Source organism: Agrilus planipennis, unplaced genomic scaffold, assembly GCF_000699045.2.
Source record: "Agrilus planipennis isolate EAB-ADULT unplaced genomic scaffold, Apla_2.0 scaffold42, whole genome shotgun sequence".
In the NCBI taxonomy this organism is placed as follows: Eukaryota; Metazoa; Arthropoda; class Insecta; order Coleoptera; family Buprestidae; genus Agrilus; species Agrilus planipennis.
This window is the reverse complement of record NW_020438888.1, coordinates 283,890-306,854: the sequence shown is the minus strand read 5'-3', so window position 1 is coordinate 306,854 and position 22,965 is coordinate 283,890. Positions and strand designations below refer to the sequence as shown.

The following is a 22,965-nucleotide window of genomic DNA, read 5'->3' as shown; positions in this document are numbered from 1 at the left end:
AAAAAAAAAAAAAAAACAATCAACAATCGGCCAAAGAGCCCATTACTGTTATTCTGACGAGTATTACAAGACATGTTAGAACTAATTACGAACAGGAAGAACCTGTAAAAAAAAATTAAGAAATGTATCACCTGAACTATAAATATTCTTTAGCAAGTCTTTCAAACTTATCCCTAATACTCTCATTGGCACCCAGTTCAACTAACAGTTCAAAAGCCCTAATTTTTTTGCTTTTTGCAGCGCAATGTAAAGGTGTTAACTGAATTTTTGTAGTAATATTAGCGTTAAAATTTAGTCTTTTAATAATATATTTTATAAGGTCCTCACTACCAACACTAGCTGCCAAATGTAAGATAGTAAAGTCTGAATTATTTCGTTCTAACACATTCACATCACTTCTGCCCACTAAGTAATGAAATACAGGCAAAGAATTGCCTAGGACTGCCTCATGTAAGGGTGTATTACCACATTTGTCTTTACAGTTAACATCCAAGCCCAAATCAAGTAAAGTAATTACAATATTCAAGTGATTATGGAGGCACGCTATGTGTAAAGCAGTCCTACCATTTTTAGTAACCTTTTGGACATCTAAACCATATTTTATCAGACATTTTAAAATGCTTTCGTCACCTTCACGACTAATAAGGTGCAAGGCAGTCCAACCGTCTTTATTTTCGTAGTTAACCAAAGCGCCACGACTTAATAACACTTCAACAGTCTTATAGCTATCTTCCGAACCAGCCTTTGTACAGGCCAACATTAAAGGAGTCCAATCAGCCCTTTTTAACGCGTTAATATTTGCATTATTCTCCAATAAGACCTCACAAACACAATATTTAGAAAACTGAGCTGCTTCATGTAATGGAGTCTTATCGTCATTATTTTTGCAATCCGTCTTTTTTGGAGTATAGTCTTTTAATAAGGTTTTAACGATTTCCACCAAACCTAAACGTGCTGCTACGTGTAGTATGGTGTCCCCAGTTTTTTCATAGCGAATTTCTGACCAATGAACATTTGGGGATGTTTCTTTCATATAAGTAAGGGTTTCTAACGATCCTGAGTGTATTTCGCGTAAGATTTTTGTTTTTTGTTCTTTTGAAGCGTTTGTTTTCATTGTTAAACGTATTAAATTAGAATACTCTTATTAGTATTAAATTAGAATACTCTTATCGTTGGAACAAAATATTATTGTTCAAAATTTTGTTTATAAAGGTTAGATTGTACAATGCGCGCATGCCTGTTGTGTATAAATTCTAAATAGCCGGTACATATATCACCTAAATAGAGGCGAACGACGGGGGAAGTACGTTTTATCCGAAAATTCATATAAATAAGGAAAAGTCTTTGAAAAACTTACAGGCAACCGTTCAAGATCACGTGAGACCGTAAGTGCAGTAGTCTTCTCGTGTTGCTGCATCGTATTCGTCAACTAGATCCTGTACAGTTTCCCTGCTGTTGTCCAATTCATCCAGATTATCCTTGAACATCTCCTCCTTTCTAAACTGTTCCAAGAAAGCTTCGCGCTTGCGCAATTTATCGTACTGTGCAAGAGCTCGGTCAAACAACTAACGAAAGGAAAGAACATGCCACAATTAAGACAAAGGAAACAATTAAGGCAACAGAAATACAAAAAATGTTACCAACCGAGTTAATATTGGTATGATTGGCGAGCATAAGACCAGATACACGGTGAGCGGTTTGTATGTAGGGGGATTTCCGGGACAAAGCCACCTGTATACTGGCAGGTCCCCATGGAATAAACTGAGCTAATTTTCGCTCCCTTATGCGCTGTAATGACTTGTGGACCTGCGTCGGGTCCACTTCGCCCTGAAAAAGACTTCATTACGACCCCTTACATAATTTATTTCCATTTCAGTTACTTGAATAATGTTCAAAATTGAAATGAAACAATGTTGAGAATTTCTGTCCAACGTGGTGGACACCATCATGTTTTTGGGTTGCAATAGACGTCTCATGACGTCCAAAACGGTCGTCTTTCTTACACTAACTTCGTCGGTGTCTGTTGAAAGTGGCGTGTAGCCTGTCATGAGAAAATGTAACCGAGGAGTTGGGATTAAGGGAGCTAATAGGCCCATCAAATCATTGTTCATGTACGATGGATACCTGCAATAACCGTTAATGTAGTTTCGATTTTAAATTGTTGCTTTAACATACCTCAAAGTGGTGGTGGAGACTGACATGATGGTGCTGACTAAGCTGTTGATTTGGGTGAAGGTAGGGTTTTGAATGTGGAGTCTGTCAGCGGCAATACGGTTCAATGCAGTGTTGTCCAGCACGACAACTGAGTCTGCTGATTCTGTTAATCTTTTTAGGGTCAATAAGGAGTTGTAGGGCTGCACGACCACATCACTAAAAATGTAATCCAACATTAATTGCTTAATAAAAAGTTTGGATTTTTGGATTTTTTTGTACCTTATTTCATCTTGATTTGGAAAAACACTGTATGTTTGTACCAGTTTTTTCGGAAAACGGTCTGACAATTTCTCCAAAATGTTTGAACCCATTCCTGACCCAGTTCCCCCAGCAATTGAATGACAAAGTACAAAACCCTACATAATATTAATTAATAAAATATACAAATTAAAAATAATTAGGTACTAGTACTTCCAAACTATCACTTCCGTCAGCTTCTCGGTCGATAATATCAAAAATTTCTTCATTCAACTTTTCCCCCTGTGAGTAACCGCTTGCCCAGTTATTGCCTGCACCTCCTCCATTCTTTGACAAGAAAACATTTTCCTGATTGTACAATTTTGAATAAGGAGAATTCATAATAGTATTAATGACTCGAGGTTCCAAATCCAACAGCACTGCCCTTGGAATGTAATGTTCATCATCCGCTTGATAGAAAAAGACATCTTTTCTGTCTACACCTTCTGTAGCAAAGTCTTCCAAAATACCTTCGGGATTAATGCCGTGTTCTGCACATAAACGTTTCCAGAACTCGAAACCAACTAGAAACAGACCATACTATTAGTAAAAGTTTAAATAGTTAAACTTAATTACAAATTTACATAACCTCAAATTAATATGAATAAAATACTTAATAATTATATACTCACTTTGATTGCCACATTGGCCCAATTGCAATGTTATCATTTCGCACGGCATTTTGATTGTTATTAATTTAATGTAATAATTTTGGAGAACTGATTAAAATATATCCAATTTTCGTTCAACGAATAATTTCCCTCCGATTTAATTGGTTATGTTCAACAATTCTTGAATGTGATTCGTCGACGCATTTGAAATGCTTAAATCTCATTGGTTGTGGTTATTGAAATATTTAAAAATATAACTATTATGTACCGGGTGTTAAATAAATAATGAACAGGAATAACTTTAAATTTCATTGAGAAAATATGTTTAACTCAGTGAGCAAGTCTTTCAAACTTATCCCTAATACTCTCATTGGCACCCAGTTCAACTAACAGTTCAAAAGCCCTAATTTTTTTGCTTTTTGCAGCGCAATGTAAAGGTGTTAACTGAATTTTTGTAGTAATATTAGCGTTAAAATTTAGTCTTTTAATAATATATTTTATAAGGTCCTCACTACCAACACTAGCTGCCAAATGTAAGATAGTAAAGTCTGAATTATTTCGTTCTAACACATTCACATCACTTCTGCCCACTAAGTAATGAAATACAGGCAAAGAATTGCCTAGGACTGCCTCATGTAAGGGTGTATTACCACATTTGTCTTTACAGTTAACATCCAAGCCCAAATCAAGTAAAGTAATTACAATATTCAAGTGATTATGGAGGCACGCTATGTGTAAAGCAGTCCTACCATTTTTAGTAACCTTTTGGACATCTAAACCATATTTTATCAGACATTTTAAAATGCTTTCGTCACCTTCACGACTAATAAGGTGCAAGGCAGTCCAACCGTCTTTATTTTCGTAGTTAACTAAAGCGCCATTACTTAATAACACTTCAACAGTCTTATAGCTATCTTCCGAACCAGCCTTTGTACAGGCCAACATTAAAGGAGTCCAATCAGCCCTTTTTAACGCGTTAATATTTGCATTATTCTCCAATAAGACCTCACAAACACAATATTTAGAAAACTGAGCTGCTTCATGTAATGGAGTCTTATCGTCATTATTTTTGCAATCCGTCTTTTTTGGAGTATAGTCTTTTAATAAGGTTTTAACGATTTCCACCAAACCTAAACGTGCTGCTACGTGTAGTATGGTGTCCCCAGTTTTTTCATACCGAATTTCTGACCAATGAACATTTGGGGATGTTTCTTTCATATAAGTAAGGGTTTCTAACGATCCTGAGTGTATTTCGCGTAAGATTTTTGTTTTTTGTTCTTTTGAAGCGTTTGTTTTCATTGTTAAACGTATTAAATTAGAATACTCTTATTAGTATTAAATTAGAATACTCTTATCGTTGGAACAAAATATTATTGTTCAAAATTTTGTTTATAAAGGTTAGATTGTACAATGCGCGCATGCCTGTTGTGTATAAATTCTAAATAGCCGGTACATATATCACCTAAATAGAGGCGAACGACGGGGGAAGTACGTTTTATCCGAAAATTCATATAAATAAGGAAAAGTCTTTGAAAAACTTACAGGCAACCGTTCAAGATCACGTGAGACCGTAAGTGCAGTAGTCTTCTCGTGTTGCTGCATCGTATTCGTCAACTAGATCCTGTACAGTTTCCCTGCTGTTGTCCAATTCATCCAGATTATCCTTGAACATCTCCTCCTTTCTAAACTGTTCCAAGAAAGCTTCGCGCTTGCGCAATTTATCATACTGTGCAAGAGCTCGGTCAAACAACTAACGAAAGGAAAGAACATGCCACAATTAAGACAAAGGAAACAATTAAGGCAACAGAAATACAAAAATGTTACCAACCGAGTTAATATTGGTATGATTGGCGAGCATAAGACCAGATACACGGTGAGCGGTTTGTATGTAGGGGGATTTCCGGGACAAAGCCACCTGTATACTGGCAGGTCCCCATGGAATAAACTGAGCTAATTTTCGCTCCCTTATGCGCTGTAATGACTTGTGGACCTGCGTCGGGTCCACTTCGCCCTGAAAAAGACTTCATTACGACCCCTTAAGTAATTTATTTCCATTTCAGTTACTTGAATAATGTTCAAAATTGAAATGAAACAATGTTGAGAATTTCTGTCCAACGTGGTGGACACCATCATGTTTTTGGGTTGCAATAGACGTCTCATGACGTCCAAAACGGTCGTCTTTCTTACACTAACTTCGTCGGTGTCTGTTGAAAGTGGCGTGTAGCCTGTCATGAGAAAATGTAACCGAGGAGTTGGGATTAAGGGAGCTAATAGGCCCATCAAATCATTGTTCATGTACGATGGATACCTGCAATAACCGTTAATGTAGTTTCGATTTTAAATTGTTGCTTTAACATACCTCAAAGTGGTGGTGGAGACTGACATGATGGTGCTGACTAAGCTGTTGATTTGGGTGAAGGTAGGGTTTTGAATGTGGAGTCTGTCAGCGGCAATACGGTTCAATGCAGTGTTGTCCAGCACGACAACTGAGTCTGCTGATTCTGTTAATCTTTTTAGGGTCAATAAGGAGTTGTAGGGCTGCACGACCACATCACTAAAAATGTAATCCAACATTAATTGCTTAATAAAAAGTTTGGATTTTTGGATTTTTTTGTACCTTATTTCATCTTGATTTGGAAAAACACTGTATGTTTGTACCAGTTTTTTCGGAAAACGGTCTGACAATTTCTCCAAAATGTTTGAACCCATTCCTGACCCAGTTCCCCCAGCAATTGAATGACAAAGTACAAAACCCTACATAATATTAATTAATAAAATATACAAATTAAAAATAATTAGGTACTAGTACTTCCAAACTATCACTTCCGTCAGCTTCTCGGTCGATAATATCAAAAATTTCTTCATTCAACTTTTCCCCCTGTGAGTAACCGCTTGCCCAGTTATTGCCTGCACCTCCTCCATTCTTTGACAAGAAAACATTTTCCTGATTGTACAATTTTGAATAAGGAGAATTCATAATAGTATTAATGACTCGAGGTTCCAAATCCAACAGCACTGCCCTTGGAATGTAATGTTCATCATCCGCTTGATAGAAAAAGACATCTTTTCTGTCTACACCTTCTGTAGCAAAGTCTTCCAAAATACCTTCGGGATTAATGCCGTGTTCTGCACATAAACGTTTCCAGAACTCGAAACCAACTAGAAACAGACCATACTATTAGTAAAAGTTTAAATAGTTAAACTTAATTACAAATTTACATAACCTCAAATTAATATGAATAAAATACTTAATAATTATATACTCACTTTGATTGCCACATTGGCCCAATTGCAATGTTATCATTTCGCACGGCATTTTGATTGTTATTAATTTAATGTAATAATTTTGGAGAACTGATTAAAATATATCCAATTTTCGTTCAACGAATAATTTCCCTCCGATTTAATTGGTTATGTTCAACAATTCTTGAATGTGATTCGTCGACGCATTTGAAATGCTTAAATCTCATTGGTTGTGGTTATTGAAATATTTAAAAATATAACTATTATGTACCGGGTGTTAAATAAATAATGAACAGGAATAACTTTAAATTTCATTGAGAAAATATGTTTAACTCAGTGTTAAATCTGAAAATAAGGATTTTATATTATTTTGTGCAACTTCGACTAATTAAATAAACCTAAAACAAAAGTAAAACATTAATTATTACATAAACTATCGAATAAACTTTTACATGATGTTATGTGAAATATGTAAATAGATAAACGTTGCTAGGATGTTCAAATGTTTGATCTATATATTATACGCTGTCAAACAGAATTTGTTCGTTTGATATTTTTAATTTTCAATTCCCTTTAAAAGAATGTCCGCTGGCATAGAAGTTATAAATGAAAACCAAGAAAATTTGGAATGCCCAAAAACGGCAAAAAGTCATTCCAAATACAACTGTTTAGACGATATTTCTCGGGGCCCCCGGTAAGACCATCAGTTTCAAAATTATTTGAATACATTTTAATTATTTCTAGAATGACAAAAGAATTCATTAAGAAACACTGCAAAGAGCACAAATTGTACCAAACACCGCACTTAAACGACGTCCTGTATTTGCATTTTAAAGGTTTTTCGAAAATTGAAAATTTGGAAGAATACATAGGATTAAAATGCCTTTGGTTGGAAAACAATGGATTAATCGAAATAAGCGGTCTTGAAAATCAAACAGAACTGCGAAGTTTATTTTTGCATTATAATCTTATTAAAAAAATTGAAAATCTAGACAAGTGTACCAAACTGGATAGCATAAATTTGTCGCATAATTTGGTCAGAAAAATCGAGAATTTGGGCACGTATCTGGGAAAATATAATAAATATCTACAACATTTCGACTTTTTCAGATTGCATCCCCCAACTCCATTCTCTGAACCTTGGCAACAATTACATAGAAACATTGGACGAAATAGAACACCTGGAAAAATTACAGGAGTTGTCCATACTTGACTTGTCAAACAATCACATAGACGAAGCTTTGATAGTTCAAACGTTGAGCAGAATGAAAAATTTACGCGTGGTCAATCTCATGGGGAATCCCGTAATTCGAAAAATACCGCAGTATAGGAAGACACTCATATTGTCATGCGTGAGTGTTATATTACAACAAATGAAAATACTTGTAACTAATTTTTTTATTTCGTAAAGAAAAACTTGAGATATCTTGATGACCGTCCGGTATTCCCAAGGGATAGGGCTTGTGCAGAAGCTTGGTAAGTAATACGAAAACAAAAGAGAGAAAAAACAACCAATTCAAATAAAAGACGAAAAATGGAAAACAAAAAAATAAAACAAAATTTCAAATAAAACACGACTAAGAAGTAAAACAAAAGTACGTTCTTCTTTTTTTACAGGGAACGAGGAGGCTTTGCCGAAGAACAAGCTGAAAGACAACGTTGGATCGACAGAGAAAATGCAAGAATAATGGACAGCGTTTATGGTTGGTACCATGCGAAGAATATAGACTTTGAATTGAATTAAACATAATTATTTATTGTATTTTTCAGGACTCTTGCGGTTGAGAGACCAAAGAAGAAACAACAATCGCGTTCCGCAGCAAGATAGCGGAATGGGGACCTCATTGCAAGACTCGGAATCAGAACAGGACAGTCTTAGTGACAATACTCGTTCTGAACTTGCCCAAAACGAAGCCAATAGCGCCAGAAGAGATGATTCAACCGAATACAATCCCACACCCCATCTGGACAGATTCAGAATTGGCGTTTATGTCCAAGAAGACGCTGAAGAAAATCCAATAAGCCAGTCCACATCCCATGCAAACCTTTCGGAATTACCATCCGAGGACGAGGCAGAAATACTACCCGATGACGAACGCAACAATAATAATAAAGAGGATGAAACCCTGTTTGGTGATCTATTTACAGAAAGAAGTGAAAGCGAACAGCACCCAATAAATAATAGCGAACAAAGTGATGAAGAAGAAACATCTGAAGAAGAAGATGGAAGCGATAGTGACAGCAGTAGTAGCGTTGACTTTATGATGAATGGAGAAACTGATGAAAACTATTTGGATTACAGGGAATGCATTAACGATTTTAGTCCAAAGAAGAAACGATATCTAAAGAAAAAAATGCCCCCGCTGATCGAAGAAATATTTGCGGAAAACGAGACGCAACGAAATGCTGCTGACGAGGATACGAACGTGACCGAAACGTTGCAAGAAAATAGACTGAAAGAAGAAAAAGAAGAAAGAGTTAACCATATCACAAAAGAAGAATGGCTACGAGCTGTGCAGAATTCAGATCTGGAAGAAGTACAAAAAAGCACAGAACAATTAGAAGAGCCAAAAGAAGAAAAGGTTGACACACTGGAACAATCGTTCCAAAAATTGATGGCGTCTTTGAAGGAAGAAAGAGACGGACTAAAGTACGCTAAATATCCAAAAGATTCGTCTACAAGTAACGAAGAAAGAGAAACAAAAACGAAACACAATGATAACAGACACTTTGATGACCTGATTTCTTCAAAGCAGGATCTCAATGAACAAATTCAAGAGAAACTCGAAACAAATGAATATAGCAAAGAGAACGATGTTGTTGAACCAAAAATTTATGAAGAATGTAGTGCATCAACTGAAGCAAATGGTGATGGTACAATAACGTGTTCGTCATTAAACGAAAACGGTGTCGATACCAACGAGGAAAAGTCATTCAAAGATGCCGGAGTCACTGCTTCGCTTGAACCAGAAGCTACGCCAGATCAATTAATGGCAGACGAAAATAAAACCGAATCGTCATCAGATGAAGAAAGTGACGACGAATCTAAGACGTACTACGAAAAGATCGATAAATACGCGACACCGTTAGCGGAGCGCCTTGAAGATGTAATCGGAGAAGACGAAGATCAAATATTCGAGGTCATGACGAGGGATGAAATGAAGAAAAAGTCGCAAGACGTCGTCGAAGAGAAAGTACGAAAAATATTACCATCAGAAGATGAAGAAACAAAAGACGGCGAAAACAAAATAGGAACAATAAAAGACAACGAAATCGAAGAAATGTTTAAATCTGAAGTTTCCACTGGACATTGCGTCACCGAAAACATAGCTGAAGAAACGAAAGCTAAAGGCGAAAAATTGTATAATAAAATTGGAAATCGAGAACACGAGTCAATCAAAGAACTGCTCAAATGGGACAAGAAACTCAACTGCGAGAAGTTGCACTTCTTACTGCCACGCAAAAAGGTGGAGCGCAACTTAATCGTACCATGCCCAAATAATGATAGCACTCTGCCAAAATTCCTCACTTCACCTTCTTTACAACCGTCAAGTAGTAAGGTTTTATTTGGGTCTCAAAGACCTTACTACCAAGAAAATGCTTCAGCATGTGTCGAAAAAATTGGCGATATTCGAAAAATCATGAGCGATTTCGAGAAAGAACTGGGCGATTTTATAGAAGAGCATGGGGATTCTTTTAGAAAGACTCTAAAACAATCAATGGCGCTATTAAAGCAGTTTGATAACAACCTTGCAAATAAAAAATCATTTTTCGATAAATTAACGAATAAAGTGAGTGTTTCCGAAGAGGAAAATCAACCACAAATTAAAGAAATAGACGAAGAAGTGTCTAACGACAGTCTTTTATTGATCAAAAAAGACAATTGGGTAGAAACAAACAAAAATATAAGAAATACATTAACAAATGATGACACCAAACAAACAATAGCAGACGAAGAAGGCGCGGTTAAAATAGTTGAAGTTGATTCTTTACAAAAAATCGCTAGGCGTCTTGTCGAAGAAAACCGAAGTCAACACCTGAACGTTCAATCAACGGAATCAAATGAAAACAATAAACAGAATGATAACACAAACAAACCGAATTTAGAATCAGACGTTACTAGCGACGTTATGATTAATGTAGCCAAAGAAAACATTGTAGAGAGCGACCGCAACGATCAGGACGATATTATTGCAGATTGCGTAATAAAAAGAAACGTAACTTGCACATTAGAAATGCAATTGGCTAGAGAGGAAGAGTAAAATTCTATTAGTTTATAAATTATGCTTTTATCTGTTGCTNAATTTCCAAATTTTATCAAAGTATTGGGTGCGGTACACGACTTAACCGGTGTCCTTGTAATAACGATTGTAACCCCCGATTCATGACGTCATAGCGGCCATGCTAAATTTACTGCCCTCTAACATTTTTCATAGAAATTGTAATTGAAAAGTTACCGATTAATATCGAAATCTATATTACCCCATTCCAAAATCCTGAGTTAGGAATATTGTATAATAATAGAAACTAATAATTTGAAAGAAAAAATTATTAGCCCGCAAATTTGTCCGTATAAGGATGTTTACCCCCCCCCAACAATTAGGAAATTTCTTCTAAGAATCTTGCCCTACCCCCTTTTCCCCATTAGCGCTCCCTCCCGCAGATAACTTGTACACATAATTATTTAATACAATACAGTGGCGTAGCCAGGGGGGAATAAAATCTTCTACCCCCCCTCATTTAACGTTTTCGACCTTATATGAATCTTGCCCTACCCCTTTTTCCCCATTAGCGCCCCCGCCAGCACATAACTTGTCGTACACATAATTATTTAGTTATAGGTACAATACAGTGGCGTAGTCAGGGGGGGGGATTAAAATGTTCTATCCCTCTCTTGACGTTTTCGATCTGATATGAATATGTATATACCCATTAGCTTCCCCACACATTGCTAAATGAAGACTTACACACAACCATTTATCAGATACAATATAGGGGAGGGGATTGGGATGTTCTATCAGTCCCCCCCTAAACATTTGCGTCCTAATATGACTAAGTATGAACCTTGCCCTACCCCTTTGTCCCCATTAGCGTCCCAACCGGTTCTAAATGAAGACGTAAACCTAACTATTTATTAGATACAATACAAGGGGGTAACCAGGGGGGATTACAATGTTCAAACCATCTCCCCCCCTTAATACCTAAGAAGTTTTGGTAGTTTTTAAAGGTTTTGTGCGTCCTTATACGTATTTGTGCACATTTACGAATCTTGCCCCCCCCTTTTCACCCTTAACGACCCCCCTCCGTCCGTTGCTAAATGAAGAAGTACATATAATTATTTATTTATTTATTAGATACAATACATTTTAACACACAGGTTGCTATAGTAAGTCTTACATACATCTCATTTAAATCAGTAACAATAAAAAATGACTTCTAACTCTACTCCTTATATGCAACTGCAAGCTGTCGTTATTATAGCTTGACAGACAATATGCGAACAAATGAAGACTCTCGTCGTAGAAGGCCGGTCCCGCGGTCCCATCGCCTTAGCACCGGGCGCGAATGGGACCCGGGACGCCGATGATGATGATATATATTATTATATCATTCTTTTCCTTTTTTAATTATTTTATCATTATAATTAATCAATAGTAATCAAAAAGACGCTACACGTTTTGCATAATTGTGCCCTGTCTGTAAAATTATTTATGTAGTATAATTACATCCGACAGTAGAATTTATTTTTAATTAATTATAATAAGATCTGTGACATTTCTTATACATAAAAACGATCGCGCAAGGAACCCGGGCCGTGCCGATCCCGAAACCGAGCACGTTTCGGGATCGGGGAACTTTCGGGCCGACGAGGGACAACAAAAGCCGGCCTCGCGCACGCGCACACGTCATCTGAATCGATAATGCATCCGCGCAGCGTCCGTCCCACGCATTGGGACTTGGGAGGCCCGGCACACGTCACGTCCGAACCGACTGTGAGCCCATATTTCCCGATTGAAATCGAGAAATCGAATCGGTTCGGCCGTACGACAAAAGACAAACGAAAAACAAAACGACAATTACAGAACAGAACAAAAGAGTGCGTTAGGTTTGTTTCTTTGTTTGCTGTACCGTCTCCGGCTGTCCTCGACCCGCGCGGCCCCATCACATTCACACCGACAACAGCACGCACGCTTTCTTAATAAATAATTTAAATTAAACCTAATCGTAAGTTTACCTTCTGTTTTTGTTTCTTTAGTAGGTGGTTGGCTTGTTTTCTTGTTTTACAACACCGGACGAGTCCGCCGCGTGTGCCGGCAGGGACTTACGTTTAGCGTTAACATTTGCTACGTTTGTGCCGAACGGAAAGTGTACCTGTTTTTATTTTGTTTTATCTGCGATAAAGTTGGCAGTATTGGCGAAAAACACGATATCGCGTCGTGCCGGCACAAACAAGAAACGGCTCTCGCAGGTGCCCTTAAAATAGAAGTGGGTACTGACTATGCATTTACAATTTTTTTACCATTATTTTTAATAATAGTGTCGTGTGTGTGTATTTATGCGCGTGTTTTGTGTGTATTTTGTTTGTAGAAATGTGCGCGAGGATTGAAGAGCTGACCGAAAATAATTGAATTGGAAACAAAACAATAAGAAAAGGCGTGACAAACGAAACGACACCTTTCGTTTGTCTTCTCGCTGCCGAAAAGAAACAAGAGAGAAGAGTTGACTGCGATTCATTTCACACACATTCACAACAAGCGAAAAGCTATTTATTTATTTATTATATCGTAAATTGTTCCTAGAGTTTTACCATGAAATCTGCGTTTGAATGCAAACAGATATGGCATCATGAATAATAATAATAATAATAATAGTACAATAGAATTAATTAATATACGAAAATAAAAACAAAAATTATTATTACAAGTATTTACAAACACAATCAATGTTGTCATCGTGTGCTGCCATCTATCAAACCACGTCAAAACGAATTTCAGACTGATTGATAGGTTAGTTTGGATTTGGCAGCCATTCCACTCAGACGTGCTTCGTTATTTTCGCTAAGATGGAAAAAGAGCAGTATCGTTCGGNTTATAATAATAATAATAATATAAAAACGGATAATCAATCAATTAATTTCCTGTTCCCTACTACGATTGTGAAATATTAAAAAAAAAAAATAAAAAAGATGAACCAACGAAATCGAAAGTGCGCACCAACGTGTCCCCATAAAATATGGTAATCATAATACAAAAACCCCGAAAAATGCATTAATAATACAGTCTCGCATGTACAGAATGTGGATAACTATGTACTATGTACGATGATCGGTGCAGGTTCAATAACTGGGACGAAACGTTGTTATTAAGGGAAAATAAAAAATGAGACAGAGATAGAGAGTGAGGAACACACCATATACGAATGATTCTATGACGAGGCAGTACTTGATTTCTTTGCTTTTCCTTCATTAATATATATTTTTTTTATTCGCATCATACTATCGTCCAAGTGCCTTTAAACATTGGTCACCAGTGTTTTTATTTACGCGTTATAGTTACAATAACTAACTCCTAACCTCATCTGTTTTTTTTTTAATGTTTTGTGTTTGACTAGTTTTAAACAGTTTCGCACAGCGTTTGAAAGGAAAACTAAAAACAAAGGCCAAACAAACGAATCCCGAAAGATATGTTCATTTTTTTTTTTCACGATGGCAATGAAAGAAACAAACGAAATTAAAACAAAAACGTATCAATAACAATGACACTGTTTGTTTCGATTGTTTTTTTTCTCCTTTTCTTGTTATTTTAATGCATTTTGTGCATATTATTATGTATGTATTATAAAAGTAACGTGTGTACGGGTGTGTAAAAACTGAAAAGCAACTGAAATGTATGTTATGTAGTAGTAGCCTTATAAAAAATGCACAGGTAGTAAAAAGACAGTTTTATAATTGTCGAAGACGATCGACGACTGATTACCACCGTTCTAGTTCCAAATGCGAAGGAAACTGTCCCATGAACCCGTCCCAACGGCCATCCCGTTCTCCGTAACACCTAAACAGCTCACTCGATTATCGTGACCAGCTAAAATACCTAAACAAAAGAAAACAAAATTAAAAACTGACTTATTACTCAATCACAAACACCACAAATATTAAAATACTATTATCTGAAATCTGAAAAATTAATATGTAAGTTGTATTGAAAGCATTGTTATGTTGAAAGTGGCGTGTAGCCTATGATGAGAAAATGTAACCGAGGAGTTGGGATTAAGGGAGCTAATAGGCCCATTAAATCATTGTTCATGTACGATGGATACCTGCAATAACCGTTAATGTAGTTTCGATTTTAAATTGTTGCTTTAACGTACCTCAAAGTGGTGGTAGAGACTGACATGATGGTGCTGACTAAGCTGTTGATTTGGGTGAAGGTAGGGTTTTGAATGTGGAGTCTGTCAGCGGCAATACGGTTCAATGCAGTGTTGTCCAGCACGACAACTGAGTCTGCTGATTCTGTTAATCTTTTTAGGGTCAATAAGGAGTTGTAGGGCTGCACGACCACATCACTAAAAATGTAATCCAACATTAATTGCTTAATAAAAAGTTTGGATTTTTGGATTTTTTTGTACCTTATTTCATCTTGATTTGGAAAAACACTGTATGTTTGTACCAGTTTTTTCGGAAAACGGTCTGACAATTTCTCCAAAATGTTTGAACCCATTCCTGACCCAGTTCCCCCAGCAATTGAATGACAAAGTACAAAACCCTACATAATATTAATTAATTAAATATANCTAATTCTTGATCCGCGCGGATGTCGAAAAGGCGACAGGTTGCGTCGTCACTGCCCGTTGCGAACGCGTAACCGTTGGGGAAAAACTGAAAACGGACGAATAAAAATTAAACAAATGAACAACTATTAAAACATACGAAAAACGAATAAACAAAATAAATTATAAAATAAATGAACAACTACTAAAACATCTGAAAAAAGTACCAACTAAAACAAATGATACAATAAATGAACAACTATTAAAACATCCGAAAAAATACCAACTAAAACAAATGATACAATAAATGAACATCTATTAAAACAGACGAATGTGAAGAAATTTCATTAAAACAGACGAATGTGAAGAAATTTCAATGAAACAAACTCCTACCGTGACGGCATTTATGTCGGACTCGTGTCCAGGAAAAGTCTGTTTGCAACAGCCCTCCCTGATGTCCCAGAGTTTCGCAGAGGCGTCACACGCACCCGATACGAACGTTCTCATGTCGGGAGACAATGACAGGGACATGACGTCGCCCGTGTGTCCCAAAAACGATGTCACCTGCTGCCCAGTTTCTATGTCCCACAGAGCGCTATAAAAAAGAAGCAAACAATAATCCTTGTCCCAGAAGAACGGTCTTCGACGACTTACCAACTCATATCACCCGAAGAAGTAACAATTTGGTTATCGTCTAAAAATCGACAGCAGGAGAGGTAACCGGTGTGACCGGGGAGTTCCCGGCTGACGCGTACGTTACCTTCCCTGGTCTTCAGACTATAGATGGAGCAAATGTTGTCCAAGCCTCCGCAAGCCACGTAACTTCCTGAGGGAGCGTACGCACATGTCATCACCCACGAAGACCTTAATGGAATTGCATGAACCTGAAAGAAAAATGGCGTAACCACGTAACGTCACGTCACGTAACGTAACATTGTTTATCAGTAAAAATTCTTACTTTATTCGTAGTATGACTATCCCAGACTATAAGTTTGCCGTCCTGGGAGGCAGAGACTAAGTTCCGGGAGTCGGAACCCCAGTGCATCGCGTATATTTTCGCGAGGTGGCCCCTGAGAGTACGACGGGTCCGCATTTGCACCCGCCCGATCGGCTCCAGGCTGGCCGTAGCCTGCACAAGGGATGTATCGCATGCTGCTTTTCTTGCGTCCTATTCAACATAAGACAGTCACATTCAACTGTTAATCATTCTAAAAAAAGATTGTAAAAACATAAGACAATCTATCATTTTCAATTGTTAATCATTTTAACAAAATAATGATTGTGAAAACATAAGGTAGTCACAGTCGTTGCGATTTGTTCTTTTTTTTGGAGTTTTAGTAATGAAACTAATTTATAAACAGTTGAGAGTCATGCAGGTACAATTCCTACTTAACGTTAGTACATACATATGTAAATTTAAACTGAAGTATGTAAATTAAAAGGGACGATAGTTATCTAAAATATATGGAAGTACAAACAAATAATAGAAACAAAAGAGGATCAAGTCCTGCTGTTACTTACTCTGATGGCATTTTTTAATGTTTCTGCTTCTTGTCGTAGTGCATCCAATTCGTTCATACTGCTTACTGCTAACTAATGTTGTAGAAACCCTAAAAATAAAAACAAAAGGTATAAGGGCCCCCAATCGAAAAATTCCAATAGTTTGAATATGTAGATACAAAACATGTTTTGATTAGAAATTGGGAAAACGTAATTAAAGATTATCTAAATATTCAAGTCAACAGCAATCAGATAAATCGTATTTTCTTTATGATATCCACACTCAACAAGTATGATAGGTACTTATTATTATTTAAGGATACAAATAAGTACATAAGACCATGCAGATAATAGGTAAATGACATTCTTGCTAAGTGTGCAAATAAATGCAATTTAATTTCTTTTTTTCTGTTAAACACTTAAAATAAATAAAATAATATTTTCTGTTTCATTAGGCCAAAGATCTATATTTATCACTGAAATGGAAAGTTTTTCTAAGATACCTATGAAAGATGTTTATACAAAAGATTAGCACAATTAGTGTGTAAATTTAGATCAATTAAAATACATGGTTCCAAATGAAACGATTTATCTTATTTTATGCACGTAAATGTCCATACAATAGATATTATTTTAATTATCCAACATATTTATTAATTAATAAACTAAGTTTTATGGGGCTTTTATTTTGCTTGTAGGTATTTTACATTAATTTGCCTACCACAGTTACACAGAAACATCTAAATTAGGGCAATAAAATCAATTTTATTTCCTATTGTGATCTAATTAAATTAATATTGTAAATTAATGATCATATTTTCAACATAAAATTAAAAATTACTGGAATAAAACAACAACTTTATCATTTTTATTGTGAAGTAAAAAACGATATGAAAAGCACGATATAATATAGTTAACTAGCAGATATTGCTTTTATTTCTTTTAATTGTTTGTATAAATTTACTAATAAGATTCGTGCAATTAAAATCGATAATTTTTGTAGGAAAATTCGCTAGAAACCTGACTTTTCCACCATCAAGATTAACTACCTTTTTCTACTGTACTGGAGGTGAAAAAAAGTACAAATCAGGGCACAACATTAAAAGTAAAGTCCAACAGAGAATAAAACTTTAAAAACAAATGTAAAACCCTTTAAATATTCAGTATTTGTCCCGCCAAAATCAAATCGAAATTTTAGGGTCACACCTACTCAATCTGATGGCAACGTGACTTATTTTTAGTCATTTTAATTATTGACATCCAATAAAATAAACTACTTGAATAATAAAATGACGATTGTAAGGGATATTAGCGTGAAATAGATCATTTTTGATGAAATAAAAATATATAATTGACATCCGCCATGACAGTTCTCATCCTGTCTCAGCTCTGTATGATTTTTAAAGCGTTACAGGACATTTAAAAAATGATTTTGTAGGCATAGTAACATCAGATAACTTAACTTAAACGTTAGCATTATATAAGAAGGAGGCTGTTTACCTTCTTTATACGAACTGCAACACCCTTTTTGCACTCCAGGCTACTACCTAATGACAATGTTCTGTAAATCACGAATATAATCGTCTATACCCATGCAAATTCTTTAATACCACTTCTAAACACATCAGAAGGAGTTTCATACACTAAAACCGCACCGCAATCACTATTTCACACTAAATACAGTTTCACTGGAATTCTTAATTTCCAAATTTTATCAAAGTATTGGGTGCGGTACACGACTTAACCGGTGTCCTTGTAATAACGATTGTAACCCCCGATTCATGACGTCATAGCGGCCATGCTAAATTTACTGCCCTCTAACATTTTTCATAGAAATTGTAATTGAAAAGTTACCGATTAATATCGAAATCTATATTACCCCATTCCAAAATCCTGAGTTAGGAATATTGTATAATAATAGAAACTAATAATTTGAAAGTATAATTTTTTTGTAAAAATGGTTAAAACTCGTTTAAAAATTAGTAAAAACATTAAAAAATCTTTTGCGGCCATCTATATTTTTACTGTCTAACCTAAAAATAACGTTAACATAACCTGCAAATTTCTTCACAATACAGTTTTCTAGGTGAAGTTTAAATGGTCTCTGTATTTATGTACAAATAACGGAAATTTCTTCGAAAAAGTGTGACAAATAGTCCGACTAATGAGTCCGACATTTTGGTGTTGACAAAACGTAGTAAGGACGTTGGAAAAAATTACTGAAATAGTGGTGAAATGGGTTCTAATAAAAACGAAACTTCAGGAAATACAGTTAAAAATAATACCAAGCCATATGGTAAAGTAGTGCTAACGTTAAAAAATCAATTATTGCCTGAAGAAAAGCTTATCACAACTCCGTCACAAATTGATGGTCTAGATCCTGAAACTGAGACTGATTTACGCATTTATGGGTGCGAATTAATACAAACTGCTGGGATTTTACTTAGATTACCTCAGGTATGTTGGTTTTTCTTAATACAAAGGATACATTGTTTTAATAAGAGTTGGTGTCATTTAAATGATTGCACGTGTATTCGTTTATCAAATATAATTGTAGTGGCCAATATTTTCAGGTAGCAATGGCTACTGGACAAGTGTTGCTTCAACGCTTTTATTACTCTAAAAGTCTGGTACGCCATCCTGTTGAACAAACAGCGATGGCATGCATTTGCCTTGCTTCTAAAATCGAAGAAGCACCAAGGCGTGCTAGAGATGTTATCAATGTATTCAACCACATAAGACAAGTCACTGCTAACAAGTAAGTGTATTATTTTTCTAGTAATTTTCTGTTTTTTTTTGTTCTTTCAATTAAATATGCATAGATTTTGTAATACATATCTAAATTTATATGTGACACTGAAAAAGATTGTATTATGTAATTGTAATTTACATTTTTGCTTGTACCCTTGAAGATTATATGTGCCACATATATAAGTAATTTCTTGTATTATTAAGATGTGTATTGGTAGCTTAAGTATATGTTTATTATTTGTGTATAATGAAGCATAACTTTTGCCTAATTATGTTATTTTTTTTGTAAAAACAATTTCTAATTTAAAACAGGTCACAACAAACATAAAATAATAATTGTATGGCTTTTTCCCACTAGGATCATGTTTGTACAGGAATGAGTGAACGTACATATGTTCTTTTTATCTTGATGTAGAAACAGATTTTAAAAAGTACTTATTACTTTTCTTTCCAAAATTAAATTCAATGTTTTAGTTGAGTTAATGATTTAACGTAATTTTCACACTTGTATCTTAACAAACAAATTTTATTTAGTAATAAATTTTGAGTTAAAATTCATTGGAGATTGATATATTAATCATTATTTTTTATTTCTTATTATTTAATTAAATAAAGAAGAAAGTAAAGACAATGAGATCTTTTAGTTATATTAAAAGTCGTGATGGTAGGTGTTGTTGTGATATTTAAGAGGTAACTCAAATGCTGTTGTTGGTTTACAGAGGCACCAAGGCTCCCCACGGGCCTCTGTCCATCTTTAGTTACACTAGTGGAGACCACTAGACACAGCAGTGGTGGACTGTGATTGAGTTGTTTGAAACGTTGGCTAAGTCATTAGAGACTTTAGCAGCTCTCTTACGTGCACGCACATACACTCTCGAGACCTACCCTGAAAATCTCAGGTGCATCCCCCAATGCATGAGTCAAGGTTTGAAGGACGACATGTCAGAATTCTCCACAGAAATTCTGCATAGTGTAAAATTGAGGTTTGTACCATAAAACTGTTGATGAAATATGTTAGGTATTCTCTTGTATAAAACATTAATATAGAATATATGTAAAAGAATAACTTCTTAAGTCGTTTGAAAGAGAAATCAGTTGCGTTGATGTTAATTTTATTAATGACATAGGGTAAAGTTATTATTACTGTTAGCACTTTTTTCTTCAATGGGAAGAAAAATAATTGTAAATGTAATGCATATTTCTTATTCATAAATCAGTGCAACTTCTACTTTATTTTAAGTGAAAACAAGTGCTAATATTATTAACTTAAAAAAATTGTATGAAACTATAGCTGTTCCCCTGGCAGAGGCATTTTACTCATATTTATTGTATGCTTTAATTTATAATCTCAAACTGAAACATATTAACGATAAGTGTAACTTAGGATGGATTTGTCCTTAATCCTGAGGTAAAAGAAACTAAACACTTAAAGTTGTCTAAGAGAAAATTGTTTATCTCGTTAGATTTTGAGACCATTATTTTTTTTAGAAGATGTTCAAAACTGTTATGTTAATGTTAATTTCTGTTGAATATTATCTGCTAAGATTGAGTATTATCAAAACAATTTTGACACAAGTCGTTTTGTCAAATTTTTTGCCTTAATAGAGATTGACGACTTGTAGAAGCTTATACCAAATTTGCTTATAATTAGAGTGTGTTAGCAAACCCTCTCTTTTACAAGTCATCAATAATTGAGTCATGCATTGGGGACTTTTTGAGATCCCCACGAGAGTTCGAGAGAAAAGCTAACGTGGAAAGAACGATCGAAGACGAAGATGAACTGCGCAATTGTGCCTGCTACGCCGTTGCCTGCCATTAAAAAAAGATTTATCCCATTTTCCTCAATGAAATATTCGTTATTGAAAATTTTACTAGTAACCAGAGTAATTCTGTTGTAGATGTTACAGCGCGAAACAAGAAGCAATAATAATAAATAAAAATCTTTGGCAGTATCCGAAGGGTAGAGCAACGTAAACGAAGGTAAAAATATAGCCTCCCCCTCCACGTCCGTAAGGTGCAGGTAACGTAATTAAAAAGTGGTGGTTAAATTTTTGAAACGAAAGCAAAAAAAACATAATATCTGCAGTTATGCTTCATTATATTGATAATGTAACGTAATCTTTGAGGTGTAATTTGGAAACAAAGTTGAGTTAGAAAGTTTTACCACCATTTCTTATTTTTAAGATAGTGTTGTGTCGATTAAGATTAATTTACTGGCCGATTAATTGTGTTAGGTATCATAACGTGTTGGACGTTTTTCTTCCAAATTACATTCACAAAGGTTTTCGAAAGAGATGATGAAATCAAAAAATTGTGACGTGTTAAGATTAAATCCCTTTGAAAAATGGAGAGATTTAATTTTAACATGTCTTTTTTGTTTCTTTCTGTTTCAAACAGGCCCATAACGCCCGTCATTTTGGATCAGAATTACATCCAACTCAAAAATCAGGTCATCAAGGCTGAACGAAGGGTCCTGAAGGAACTGGGTTTCTGTGTTCACATTAAGCATCCCCACAAAGTAAATTCAGTTGCTTAATAGATTAACATATTTAGCTTGCTTTTTTGGTCAATTATATTTAAATGTTATTGACGTTTTAGTAACGAATTATAAAAGTACAGAGTGTTTTAGGATTATTTTATCAAATTTGAAACCAATTGTGAAAATTGTATCATTTAAATGGAATTAAAAAAAATCTTTAAAATCAAAATATTCTTTGGGCAATTCTTTAATTTAGTAGCTTTCAGACTTTGTTGCAAATAATCCCGAAACAGTCTCTTCTAGGACCTTTATATTTGTTTCCTCTTTTTACGCCTTTAGATCATCGTAATGTACCTGCAAGTCCTGGGCTACGAAAAGCACCAACAGTTGATGCAGTTTTCCTGGAATTACATGAACGACTCCCTTCGTACAGATGTTTTTGTGAGGTATCAGCCTGAGACAGTGGCGTGCGCCTGTATCTATTTGACCGCCAGGAAGCTGAAACTACCGTTGCCAAAGAACCCCGCGTGGTACTCCCTCTTCGGAGTTACCGAGGAAGACATCAGAGACGTCTGTGTCAGGATATTGAAGCTTTACACCAGACCTAAAGTGAGTAAAACTGTAAAAAGAAAATAAATGACTAATGGGAGGTTTTTGGGACAAGAAATTTGTCTTATATATTAGTTGTAAAGTAGTCTTAAACGAGTGTAATAGACCTTCAAGGGGCCTAAATTCGTCTTATGTATTTTATTTTGTGTTTTTTCTAGATAAATGTAGATGCCCTTGAGAAAAAAGTGGAAGATTTGGTGAAAAAGTACCAAGAGGCTAAAATAAAGGCTCGTGGAGGATCAGGGAATAACACACCTAATAACAATAGTCCTTCCAGTCCCAGTTCCCAGAAAACTTCAGGCGCTCATAACGCATGGGGTGGTTTCATAAGGTATTTTGTGCTCGTTATCGTTTTATATTTGTGTCTTGCCAGTGGATTTAATGGATTTTTTCACGAGTTGTTTTTGTTGTTTAGAAGTCGTGACCGTGAACCGTTAACGCTTACACAATGAGAAATTGCTAATAAGGGTGCATTCTTACATTGAATTCGCGTCACTATTTTAAATTTTAAATTCCAAATCCCTAATACAGAATAATACACTAGATTATGTTAAT

At 35.4% G+C, this 22,965-nt stretch overlaps 7 protein-coding genes across 7 annotated transcripts in view; 2 read left to right on the top strand and 5 right to left on the bottom strand.

Moving 5' to 3' along the window:
• Positions 1–7: 7 nt before the first annotated feature.
• On the bottom strand, positions 8–3,258 carry LOC108744892 (tubulin gamma-1 chain-like). Its single transcript, XM_025981741.1, has 8 exons — positions 3,084–3,258; positions 2,626–2,975; positions 2,434–2,570; positions 2,176–2,370; positions 1,881–2,124; positions 1,645–1,827; positions 1,358–1,565; positions 8–102 (listed from the first exon to the last, which is right to left on the bottom strand). Exons 1-7 carry the CDS (start codon positions 3,130–3,132, stop codon positions 1,374–1,376), a joined length of 1,350 nt encoding a protein of 449 aa, XP_025837526.1. The 5' UTR covers positions 3,133–3,258; the 3' UTR covers positions 8–102; positions 1,358–1,373.
• Positions 110–1,347, bottom strand: LOC108744869 (ankyrin repeat domain-containing protein 16-like). Its single transcript, XM_018480826.2, has one exon. It carries the CDS (start codon positions 1,112–1,114, stop codon positions 137–139), a length of 978 nt encoding a protein of 325 aa, XP_018336328.2. The 5' UTR covers positions 1,115–1,347; the 3' UTR covers positions 110–136.
• Positions 3,259–3,392: 134 nt separating the features above from the next.
• On the bottom strand, positions 3,393–4,401 carry LOC108744868 (ankyrin repeat domain-containing protein 16-like). Its single transcript, XM_018480824.1, has one exon. It carries the CDS (start codon positions 4,359–4,361, stop codon positions 3,393–3,395), a length of 969 nt encoding a protein of 322 aa, XP_018336326.1. The 5' UTR covers positions 4,362–4,401.
• A 12-nt stretch (positions 4,402–4,413) lies between these two features.
• LOC108744890 (tubulin gamma-1 chain-like) lies at positions 4,414–6,503 on the bottom strand. The gene is made up of 7 exons (XM_018480851.2): positions 6,330–6,503; positions 5,872–6,221; positions 5,680–5,816; positions 5,422–5,616; positions 5,127–5,370; positions 4,891–5,073; positions 4,414–4,812 (listed from the first exon to the last, which is right to left on the bottom strand). The coding sequence occupies exons 1-7, from the start codon at positions 6,376–6,378 to the stop codon at positions 4,621–4,623; spliced, it is 1,350 nt and encodes a 449-aa protein (XP_018336353.1). The 5' UTR covers positions 6,379–6,503; the 3' UTR covers positions 4,414–4,620.
• Positions 6,504–6,808: 305 nt separating this feature from the next.
• Positions 6,809–10,600, top strand: LOC108744886 (dynein assembly factor 1, axonemal homolog). The gene is made up of 6 exons (XM_018480845.1): positions 6,809–6,999; positions 7,050–7,363; positions 7,416–7,657; positions 7,717–7,781; positions 7,923–8,008; positions 8,076–10,600. Exons 1-6 carry the CDS (start codon positions 6,887–6,889, stop codon positions 10,565–10,567), a joined length of 3,312 nt encoding a protein of 1,103 aa, XP_018336347.1. The 5' UTR covers positions 6,809–6,886; the 3' UTR covers positions 10,568–10,600.
• A 3,248-nt stretch (positions 10,601–13,848) lies between these two features.
• On the bottom strand, positions 13,849–18,336 carry LOC108744896 (guanine nucleotide-binding protein subunit beta-1). The gene is given in 8 exon segments (XM_025981746.1): positions 13,849–14,395; positions 14,972–15,068; positions 15,070–15,180; positions 15,465–15,666; positions 15,726–15,955; positions 16,030–16,239; positions 16,593–16,681; positions 18,072–18,336. Coding segments are annotated over 7 exon segments (1,014 nt in total). The 5' UTR covers positions 16,650–16,681; positions 18,072–18,336; the 3' UTR covers positions 13,849–14,288.
• A 377-nt stretch (positions 18,337–18,713) lies between these two features.
• The window catches only part of LOC108744898 (cyclin-L1), a 7,832-nt gene continuing 3,580 nt past the window's right edge, over positions 18,714–22,965 (top strand). Inside the window, exons 1-5 of the mRNA XM_025981797.1 lie at positions 18,714–19,028; positions 19,145–19,329; positions 21,720–21,840; positions 22,141–22,410; positions 22,569–22,854. Of these exons, the coding sequence (XP_025837582.1) occupies positions 18,807–19,028; positions 19,145–19,329; positions 21,720–21,840; positions 22,141–22,410; positions 22,569–22,854 (1,084 nt within the window). The 5' untranslated portion in view covers positions 18,714–18,806. The remainder of the gene's footprint in view (positions 19,029–19,144; positions 19,330–21,719; positions 21,841–22,140; positions 22,411–22,568; positions 22,855–22,965) is intronic.

Bases quoted from the DNA above. Each gene is read 5' to 3' on its own strand.
- LOC108744869 (XM_018480826.2), bottom strand. From the start codon at position 1,114: ATGAAAACAAACGCTTCAAAAGAACAAAAAACAAAAATCTTACGCGAA.
- LOC108744892 (XM_025981741.1), bottom strand. From the start codon at position 3,132: ATGCCGTGCGAAATGATAACATTGCAATTGGGCCAATGTGGCAATCAA. The intron at 2,371-2,433 runs GTACAAAAAAAT...TTACATTTTTAG, and splicing joins CCAAATCAAGATGAAATAAG to TGATGTGGTCGTGCAGCCCT. The intron at 1,828-1,880 runs GTAACTGAAATG...AGTCTTTTTCAG, and splicing joins CAATTTTGAACATTATTCAA to GGCGAAGTGGACCCGACGCA.
- LOC108744868 (XM_018480824.1), bottom strand. From the start codon at position 4,361: ATGAAAACAAACGCTTCAAAAGAACAAAAAACAAAAATCTTACGCGAA.
- LOC108744890 (XM_018480851.2), bottom strand. From the start codon at position 6,378: ATGCCGTGCGAAATGATAACATTGCAATTGGGCCAATGTGGCAATCAA. The intron at 5,817-5,871 runs GTACTAGTACCT...AATATTATGTAG, and splicing joins ACGGAAGTGATAGTTTGGAA to GGTTTTGTACTTTGTCATTC. The intron at 4,813-4,890 runs GTTGGTAACATT...TCCTTTCGTTAG, and splicing joins ATCATACCAATATTAACTCG to TTGTTTGACCGAGCTCTTGC.
- LOC108744886 (XM_018480845.1), top strand. From the start codon at position 6,887: ATGTCCGCTGGCATAGAAGTTATAAATGAAAACCAAGAAAATTTGGAA. The intron at 7,000-7,049 runs GTAAGACCATCA...AATTATTTCTAG, and splicing joins GATATTTCTCGGGGCCCCCG to AATGACAAAAGAATTCATTA. The intron at 8,009-8,075 runs GTTGGTACCATG...TGTATTTTTCAG, and splicing joins AATAATGGACAGCGTTTATG to GACTCTTGCGGTTGAGAGAC.